At 41.4% G+C, this 10,059-nt stretch overlaps 1 protein-coding gene across 2 annotated transcripts in view; it reads right to left on the bottom strand.

Moving 5' to 3' along the window:
- Positions 1-90: 90 nt before the first annotated feature.
- plekhm1 (pleckstrin homology domain containing, family M (with RUN domain) member 1) overlaps positions 91-10,059 on the bottom strand; it is a 14,684-nt gene continuing 4,715 nt past the window's right edge. The window contains exons 5-13 of one of the 2 annotated variants that reach the window (XM_032501728.1): positions 9,300-9,628; positions 9,040-9,200; positions 7,527-7,674; positions 4,174-5,148; positions 3,318-3,463; positions 2,809-3,002; positions 2,662-2,725; positions 2,412-2,569; positions 91-2,022 (exon numbers count right to left, since the gene is read on the bottom strand). In XM_032501728.1, the coding sequence (XP_032357619.1) occupies positions 1,914-2,022; positions 2,412-2,569; positions 2,662-2,725; positions 2,809-3,002; positions 3,318-3,463; positions 4,174-5,148; positions 7,527-7,674; positions 9,040-9,200; positions 9,300-9,628 (2,284 nt within the window). In that variant the 3' untranslated portion in view covers positions 91-1,913. Of the gene's footprint in view, positions 2,023-2,411; positions 2,570-2,661; positions 2,726-2,808; positions 3,003-3,317; positions 3,464-4,173; positions 5,149-7,526; positions 7,675-9,039; positions 9,201-9,299; positions 9,629-10,059 lie in introns of those variants that run through there. The other variant, XM_032501729.1, reaches the window with a different exon arrangement.

The raw sequence follows: 10,059 nt of genomic DNA on the forward strand, positions 1-10,059 counted from the left end.
CATGAACAATAACACCTTTAAAATTCAATCTCCATAGTTTGGGCATTTCTGTCTAAAACAGAAGAGACTCATAAAGTAAAACACATTTCTATTTCAAAATGGTTATTTATACTTCATACAATAATAAATGAGATGACAAAACAGAAATACAAACCAGGAATAGTACTGCAGTATCCTGTTCTGCATATGAAAATGGGCTTGATGAGTTAACCTTCAATGTCTCTTTGTTACTTCTGTAAGTCTACATCAGAGTCAAATATTCAAGAGAAGGAAGTAAAATTAAGCCAAACTTAAAATAAAAATGTCAGCAATACAGGTTTTGTGGGGTAACTGTGTGCTTGAAAATATTACAACTACAATCTAGCTGAAATATGAGTTTAACAGTCATAGCTGAGAGCAAGTATATGCAAAATATGATTTGCCTTCAGGATAAATGCAAAATCCAATAATTTGTTACTTCTGCCACACGTATACGAGTAATTTACTTCAGTACCTTTATGAACTGTCAGTGTGGCTCACTTCACACACAGCAAATGTTTGACTGCATTTTTTATACATGTATGTAAGAAGGGATGCACAGATCTGATACGGATATCGGATATCAGGCCGATACTGACTCAAACAGCTCAGGCTGTCCGCATTACCATTGTTACATATTACTATAAAAAGTAATGCACTGTAATTTGTATGCATTCTCACATTTTCTTTTTCTGTAAAGTATCCTGAGACTTTTTTGTACATCTTAACCAAATCATTTTGGTGCCTAAACTTAACCAGTCTTTTAAATCCTGTTCAACTTTTGACCAATTTGTTGCTTTATTTGAAATGGTTTTTTTTTTTTTTTCATTTTGTTTTACAAAGATAGGAAAGCAATGTTTGAGTCCAGCCAGATGTTGCCTAAAGGCTCTGCCTCACCAATCCAACGGCCGCCCGTTGGCAGAAAAGGCGGACTGTCTCCCCGAGTTGGTCAATAAAGGGCCTCGGAAAAGCAAAATGACGCATCATGAGCGTACGTTCTGCGCGTACGTGCATGAGACGTAATACATCTCCATAACAGCAGGCGGCGCTAATCTGTACTATCGCTGTTAGTATTGGATCGATATAGGCCAATTAAGTCAAATCGGTGCATCCCTCATTTTAAATACATACATGTCCGTTTGTAAAACTTGAGTTAATATACTGAGAGAAACATTCCACAAAGTCTTCTCGGTGACTGATTATCACCTTTACACAAAATCAGTATCTAGTACAATCTAATCTTATGTTATGGTAAATCAAATGCAAAACTGTCTATTTTATTGATTTTTGGCACTATATTAAACACACACCAAGAGGAAAATAGTGTAAAGCTTCAATTAAAACGAAGGCACGATCAAAATCCTTTGAACATCTCAAGTACTGATATTTTGCATGTTGAGTCCCCAACCTCACTGCTGCATTGTGTTTCAATAAGTACATCTAAGACAAATGCAGATAAACATAATGGTGAAGAAGAATGTTGCATTCGACACGATGAGACAAAAAGTTTTTTTTAAAATGGATGTAAAAAAAAAAAAAAAAGAGTTGGATATGACTTTTGGCAGTAACCTTCACTGTCCTTTGTTTGATGCTGTGTCGGAGTCTGAATTCAGAGAGGTATTAAAGTCACTGGTCAGTACCATTTGTCTGCATTATGTCAGCATCATGAGGCCTGATGTGCCTTTACATTAGTGCAAGCGAGTCTAGCTACTGTATCACTGTTACTCTTACACCTTGCTCTTCCGTTACAAGGTCAGTTAGGGCACTCATAATTGCACTTGCGGTTACTTCATGTAAAAGGTAGATTTTCTGTTATTTTTCTGTCCCGTCAGCGCCCCTCTAGCTTCCTGAAAAACGTGGCCTTGTTAGACATGGCGCCGCCCCGCTGGCTTCGCTCAGTCCTGCAGAACTCTCTCCAGGTATTTCTTCATCCGCTGACAGCGAGGACACGAGTCCTCAGCAGCCTTGCAGGCCAGGTGAAACACAGCCTTGCAATCTTTACACCTGGGTCAGAGACAAATAAATACGATGACTGGATTCAAAGGCAATTTAGAAACAAATACAAGTTGCTTACCACATCTAGAATAAAAACTAATAATGGATAATTCTCTGGTTGACATTCTCTGCATCCAGTTCGTTTTCATATTCAGATATATTGGCCGGTTCTTTTTTGAAATTACTATGGGAGGATGAAACTGAAAGATTTAAAATGCCTCTTTACCTTGTTTTTTGTGTTGTGATTTAATTTTAATGTTTACTGTTACAACCCTAGTGAGAGGTGCATGAAATTACCTGTAAATACTAACAGACCCAGACCAAGGTAAAATAAATAAAGGACTAAATAAGTTTTGGACATGAACAAAGCAGAAGCGAGGTGGCCCAGAATAACGTACCTGGTGGTGATGTCAAACTGGAAGGGGAAGATGATGTCATTAGCATGGCATATCTGACAGATGAAGCCACGCTGGGTGCACAGGTCGCAGTGGAACACATGGTTAGAGGCATACTGCAACAGCGTGCTCAGGTAGGTTGCATATTGACCCTCTGCTATCTAGTAAAAAAAACAAAACAGGCAAACACAAATTAAGATGTTTCAAGGTGGCAGATGATCAGTGCGGTAACACAATCAACACAGCAGGATACCTGTCGTAGGTCCATGACACTGTACAGATGGCTCGACTCCAACAGGTACGTTCGCGGCTCCATTCTGGTAGAGAATTTAAAGGTGCATATAATAAAGATGTCGTAATAAAATATGGTTAAATGTACAACACATATGCATACACATACCTGGCTTGGAGTTTCTTGCAGGCTCCGCTGCGGCAGGTGAGCAGGTAGTCGCCCAGGAGGCGTAGCCTCTGCCGCAGGTTGTGGGCCTGAGCCATGGACTCAGCATGGTTAACCAACTCAGGGTTCAGCCGCTCCAAGTTCAGCAAAGGCTCCTGTTCTACCTGAGCCAGCAGATGCAGGGCCTTCTTAGACACCTGGACAGACACACACACACACACACACACACACACACACAGGTCACATTCACAAGGTCAGAACATGTTGAAGTGGTGTGTGATTACTGAGGGCGAGTGTTACAGAAGAAACTCTGAAAAAACATCAAATTGTTGCACGTTGTATTATTATATTATATTAACGTATGTCTTTAAAATAAAACCAAAGCACGTAGTGGGTAAACAGCCCACAGCTAGCCTCTGTCCTTTGCGTTCCACCCCCGGGATTGCTCCCCCGAAATATGATAATGCCATCTGTGTGCATATGTAGGATCTGATGTGATGTGCTGCACCTACCTCTCGTAGTGTGAGGTCCCAGTTGTGCACCATGCGTGAAGGGATGATGGTGACGTCACCGTGGTGACAGGAGTCACAGTAGTACTGTCCCGAGAACTCACAAAGCCTGGCTCTGCCCAGGGATGGGCCGATCTGCTGAGGACACCCTGCGTATGATACACAGCAAACAAAACCTCAGCCTCTGATTCACACCCACAAAACAAGAAACGGATTCACATTTAGGCTGACGCGCGCAACACAAACTCCTGAGCAGACTTGAAGATTATTTAAATCCACAAAGACCAGACACGCCACACTTAACAACTGTTTCCACCAGGATACCATGATTTTCACGTCTCAGTCAGAAAAGAGCAAATACTGAACAAGTGGAGAATATGTGCACCACGATTGAAGTCGTGTTGCTAGCTCTCATGAGAACATGGATTATAAAACAGTTTAATGAAAGGAATATTCATCAGAAAGAGTTGCTTTGATAATTAATGCATCGTGTGATAAAGGGAAAAACACAAAGGAAAATTGTAACTTCTAAATTTGTTAGATAGCGAAAGGACAGATGAGAGGAACAGAAGATAAAATAATAGCTACTCTACATATTGCACTAGTTTGATTGCTGTTGTCATGTTTTTATTATTTTTTTCCTTTGCACATGTAATGTTTATGTCCTGATTCAAATCCCAATGACAGGCATCCATCAAAAGATCAACTATTACAACCCTTAAACGCAACACACTGTATGATTTTATCCCCCAAATATTGAAACTGAACCAGACATAGTTGGCATATTAAGAAGCAACTCAACAATAATAATGAATGTGTGTTAATGTTATTTGTTGCAAGATTAACAACTAAAAATTACCTGCACACTTGAAGCTCTGACTGTCCAGCCCCTTCTCTGAGGGTACAGTGCACAGATGAGCAAAAAGTGCTCCATCTCCTTTTAGTCTGTGCTGCACCAGTCTATGGAGATTTCCAGTCACTCCTGGGCATAGTACAGCTGGCTCTCCAGAGCCTCCATCCTCCTCACTCTCCAGGTAAGAGTCCAGAGCTCCTCGGATCAACGCCCTCCAAGAACGAGCCTCCTCTGGGTTCTCCGCCCTCAGTCTAAGTGTCTCCCTGACGGTCAGCAGTTTGAAAAAGGACGGTCCACCCAAAGATACGTCAGGCACCACATCTCGGATTTCCTCAACAGGGTGGGTTTGCCGCAGCAGCTTCTTTCCCTCTTGTACCCGAAAGCCTTTTAAAGCCTCCAACGAGAGGGAGAAAACCAGAGGCGCCCATGTCCGAGCCTCAGAATCAATGGAGAAGTACAAAACCGCTTCTTTGATGGCATCCGTTTCCAAATCAGCACTCCGAGACCAGTCAAATTCTTGTAGAGGAGGAGGTGCCTCCTGCGCTCCATACGTCCCTGTGTCCGAGAGTGAACCTTGCTCAGGGCTGGAGGGGGCAGAGGAATGGGATGACACATCCACACCATTCTCACTGGTGGGTTGCAGCACCTCCCACTGCTCCTCAATGCGAGATGCAGGACGGCATTTGTTGACGGCCTCTACTATCCGGTCCACCCAGTCCTCAGCTTCGCCGCGATTGGCTGCCCGGAGGTACAGTCGCTTCCCAGGGAAGGCCAACTCAAAACGGCCCTCAGGTGAAGCGATGCGAGCGTCTTCACATCGCACCAGGGAGCAGTTGTCACAACACGTCCGCTCCTCTGCATTCAGATACAGCCGGAACTCAAAGGGCGAAAGTTCACAATAGTGATCACGCCACAATCCCATCGCACTTCGCCGCTCGAGATGACCGAGCTTCAGCAAGCCCCGAAAGGGGTTGAACAGCCCTGACAGACAGAAAGATGGACACAGAGTCAGTGTAAGTTATTATCTATTATCTTTGGTCTACTTTCACATTGTGGAGACTGGTTGAATGCTAGAGACTCGTTTTAAATTCGTCATAACTGCTTTTACTACTTTGTTCAACCATAAAGTCACAAGAAAAATGTGACAAATATGGACATTTAAAAGCAGTGAAAAGATCATGATTCTGCGGAACTAAAGGGCTAAAATGACCCAGAAAAAACCCTTTACATCACTCTTTTTTTTACTATATAGTTTACAACCATAAGCATCGAAATATTGTTCCTCTCTAACTGTAACGCAGCTTTTAGGGAACTGAGAAAAAGTCAAGTCAGAGGGTTAAAATATCTGCCATAAAACAGAAATAACCTAAGCAGCAGCAGTGGTTTTCATCATCAAACATTCTCTAGCATTTATGGTGCACAACTCTATTGCCTCAACAGATGATTCAATAAGGGCAACCTATTCCGTTCACGTGACGCACTGAGGTTATACATTAGCTGTTCCCTGGAGCACTGCCTCTATAGATAATGGAACAACAAATGCTTCATTGAGGTGACGTCTTGCAAGCAATACAAGTCTACTACATTCCAGTGCAATCCAAATTCCAATAAATGACGTATCAAAAGGTGTGTTTCTATTTGATGGCTGGTACATAACTGTTTGGGGTGTGGTTAGAGCTGCTATGTTTTCATTACACAGTGTTCCAGTGATGCAAGAATTTTCTGCCTCATGTGACCAGTATTATTTACCTTTTAACTTAACTCCTTGGTGGCCACCTTTACGACTACACTGAAGGCACCCTGTGGAGGTTTTGACCACTAGTAGCGCTATGGTAGCCTGGAAATACAGACCCAAATCCGAAAGATTAAGGGTCTGGCATCGAGTAATGAAAGATGCCCATCTCGAGGGGTGGCATCAAACGTGCATTTGAAAATCTCACTGCACGCAATGAGATAACACTACAACTAGTCACAACAATACACCAAATCCAGAGCCCCATACGCTTAGCTACCAGCGGAGCTAACTGGTAGATTAAATTGTCGTCATCTGTTTAGCTCGCCTCTGGCCTGCCCATATCCGGTACGATGTGACTAGTGCAGCTCAGCTACAAGGGTATAGTTAATGAGCAGCATTACTTGATGCCAGAATAACTCGCAGAGCAACTTCAAATTGTGCTCTTGTAAGGACTCTGGATTTCCGGGGAAGTGCTATGGAGCAATGTTTTCACATAGCTGAGCAATATTCTGTATTGGTTAATAATTAAGGAATGTTGTTAGTATCACTGAAGATGTTATATGTGCATTTGATTGGTCATATTATCCGTAATATATAATAATAATAATAATAATAATAATAATAATAATAATATCAAAACATCATCTCTACAATCTGTGAATAAGTTAAATTAGGTCCTGTGATGTCTTGTGTTGGGTTATGTTGAATGTTATGTTTTGTTATTATTTTGGATGTTTTTCTTTCAGTGATGTGTTGAATGTTGTTTGTAATGTATTAGTGATGCTTGGTAATGCAAAGCTGCCCAAGCTTTAGGTGGACTCCAGGAAGAATAGCTGTGCCTATGGCCCCAGCTAATGAGATCCCAATAAATCAACATCACACGATTTGACTACAGAGGGCAGAATGCACCAAATCGACTTTTAAGAGAAGCCTGTGTTGCAAATGTTTCAGGCTGAAGGAAATGCATTCAACCTCGACAACACACTGAGTGGAAACAGCAACTTTGATGAAATTATTTGACAGATTTTTTTTCTAATTAACCGATTAGTAATCTGTCTTCTTTTTGTATGACCAGAAGTCCAAAACTCAGCAGATATTTAGTTTACAAACATATGACAAAGAAAAGCAAGAGGTCACCTGATTAGAAATGCTTGAACTAGACAGTGATTGCCATTTTCCCTATTTTTGTTTAAAAATGGTGAAAAAAAAAAATTTGATCAAATAGTTAGGAGACACGTTTTCCGATGATGAACCAGGTGTTTCGCTCTAGATGAGACAGACCGATCTGTTTGTAGATGGAGGCAGAAAGCTAAATGTGTTCACTGTTCCATCCAAATGATTTTTTTAAAGATTATTTTTGGTGGATTTTCCGCCTTTAATGGATAGGACAGCCAGGTGAGAAAGGGGGGAGAGAGGGAGAAGACATGCAGTAAATCGTCACAGGTCGGACTCAAACTCTGGACCTCTGCGTCGAGGTATGAACCTCTATGTAAATGTGCGCCTGCTCTACCAACTGAGCCAACCCGGCCACACCACCACGCAATGATGATTAAAGATCATAAAAATCATCTAGACTCAGTACTGTATATTCTTCTTCATTTTCTAAATCTAATCATGGAAATACCTATTTGTCTGCGATGGACGACACTGGGAGGTGACTGAGAAACCTTGAGCTCAGCCGTGGGAGCAGGAGGAGGCACCTCCTCAGGGTCTGACACGTCCTCCAGATGGGGCTTGTAGATGTCATCGTCCGAGATCCAGGAACGAGAATGCTGCAATGGATGTGACAGAAGTATTTTTTTTTTTTTTTACAGTGATCTTAGAAAGACGTACATTCAGTGGACAAAATGAACACCATTCACTAGCCAAATGCTGGTAAAATATGCAAGTGGCCGTTAGTATTGCTTTACTTAATAGCCCAAAAAAAAATAAAAAATAAACTGTAACCTATTGAGTGGCTGATAGAATTTAAAAATTCACTTGGCATAAAAAAAATCTTTTACTAGAGCATTTGGCCAGTGTTAATTTTGCACCCTACGTGCACTTAATTTCTGCGAGCAGGGTGCTTTTCCATATTCAGACAAGAGACCGACATTAATGGAGTGCATGTTGGAAAGGGGTGAAGAGGTTCCTTTATCTAGCACACCATGTGGGAAGGAAAAAAACGTATTTTTTCACTTACTATTCAGGGCTGCAACGATCAATCAACCACTATTTTAATAATTATTTAAGTCACTTCAATAGCAAAGGTACCAAATATTCTCTGGTTCCAGCATCTCAAATGTTAGGCTCTGGTGCTTTTCTTTGTTTTATAAATCATTCTAAACTGAATATCTTTAGGTGTTGGACAGCCACGTCAAACAAAAGAAAATATTTGAAGATGAGAGTATTTAAAAAAAAAAAAAAGTGATTTCTTTTTAATTGCCAATTAAAATTGACATTAGTTGAAGCCCTACTTTCATTGTTTTCCAACAAACCGATTAGATCAGATTTATCAATTTGGTTGCAGAGAATACAGATGAGCTGCATTCAATGATTAGACCACAGTTTGTGGTGAGCAGTTTTTCTTATCATGTGTCTTTGGAGGTTCGTAGTGTGAGAACTTTAATAACTGTGTTAAGGGTCATGTAAAGATGAGCAGAAATATGTCCCTATCTTGACTTGTTTCACTAACCAATGTGTGGCAACCACAGAAAGTCCTACATTTGGGGAAATGTTGTAACATATCCTGGAGCTGTCTCTGTTTGGACATCACATGCACAGTAAAGAATACAGATTAAGGAGGTGTTTTATTATGCTGTTTTACTTCCTTTCAAGGTTGCTCTAAGACAGCAGAACTAACATGACTCATGATCTCCTTGAGTGGGAAAAAATAACTATTTTCCATGAATTAATAAATAGCTTGTCACGATTTTCCACTTTGATACACTGGCTTACAGTTTTAAGAGTCAGGTGTCTTATTTGTCATTGCCTCAGTGGAAATTGCCAAAAAGCAACTCAGGAGCATGGGCCATTCTGCATTTCCCATATTTGTAAAATCCTATGTAGTCGTATACAGGAACCACAACACAGTGAAACACAAAATGTGTAACAGTCAGGAGAGTGTTAGTGCATCTTTGTGTATGCAATATACTCACTGATAAAGAATCTGAGGACAATTTTGTGCTCAGGATGCTGGTGGAGCGACGTGAGCCTTGATGCACTAAAGGCTCTGAAGTCTCTGCTTTTTTCTCTACCTGAAGAGGCTCAGGACTCTCCTGAAAAATGGTTTCATGTACTTCTTCTACAGGCTCCACAGGCTCCACAGGCTCCACAGGCTCCACAGGCTCCACAGGCTCCACAGGCTCCACAGGCTCCACAGACTCCACAGACTCCACAGACTCCACAGACTCCACAGACTCCACAGACTCCACAGGCTCACTGACTGTAGCGGGCATGTCTGTGTCTGAGTGTGACTCAGAAGAAGTATTGATGGACACTTCAGAGGGAGAGTAGTTAACATGGTTCTCTTCAAACGCTGTGGGTGGCTCTGAATCAGATAGTACAGAGTTTGGGAGTGTGTCCATGTGGTCTTGGGATGGTGTTGGGGGACCCTGGGTCTCGTTGTCAGAGCCACTGTAAATGGCCGTCTCTGAGTACTGATCTGGACCTGTGCTGGAGACAAAGGAGTCTTCACGCATGGAGTCCTGACTGCAGTGGCCACTCTCCCTGAACTCTGTCAGAGAACTGAAGAGATGAGGACAAGTCATGATATATTTAACTAAAAAGGAGTTTATTGTTGCCAGTTTCTATTTCTAAAGAATAAAGCTGACATTATTCTATATTTGTCAACAAACCCAAAGAAACGCCCCAAGCCCATTCATTCCTATTGAAGACGTAAATCTTAAAAAAACACGTATATATTATTTTGTATAAAAAATAAAAAAAAGAATCAGTTATTTCCTTGAACTGGACACCAACTTTAACCAACTTGTCCAAAACAGGAGTAAATATTGCATTTAATGGGGACTATTTTCAGCCGCAGATAAATCCACATTGGGTGCTCAGGTCATTATCTTCAGTAGCAAGATAGTGAGTTGTATATGGGATCACCTTAAAAACACTACAGTGTGTGTGTGTGTGTGTGTGTGTGTGTGTGTGTGTGTGTGTGTGTGTGT

The sequence above is a fragment of the Etheostoma spectabile genome, chromosome 21, assembly GCF_008692095.1.
Source record: "Etheostoma spectabile isolate EspeVRDwgs_2016 chromosome 21, UIUC_Espe_1.0, whole genome shotgun sequence".
Lineage (NCBI taxonomy): Eukaryota > Metazoa > Chordata > Actinopteri > Perciformes > Percidae > Etheostoma > Etheostoma spectabile.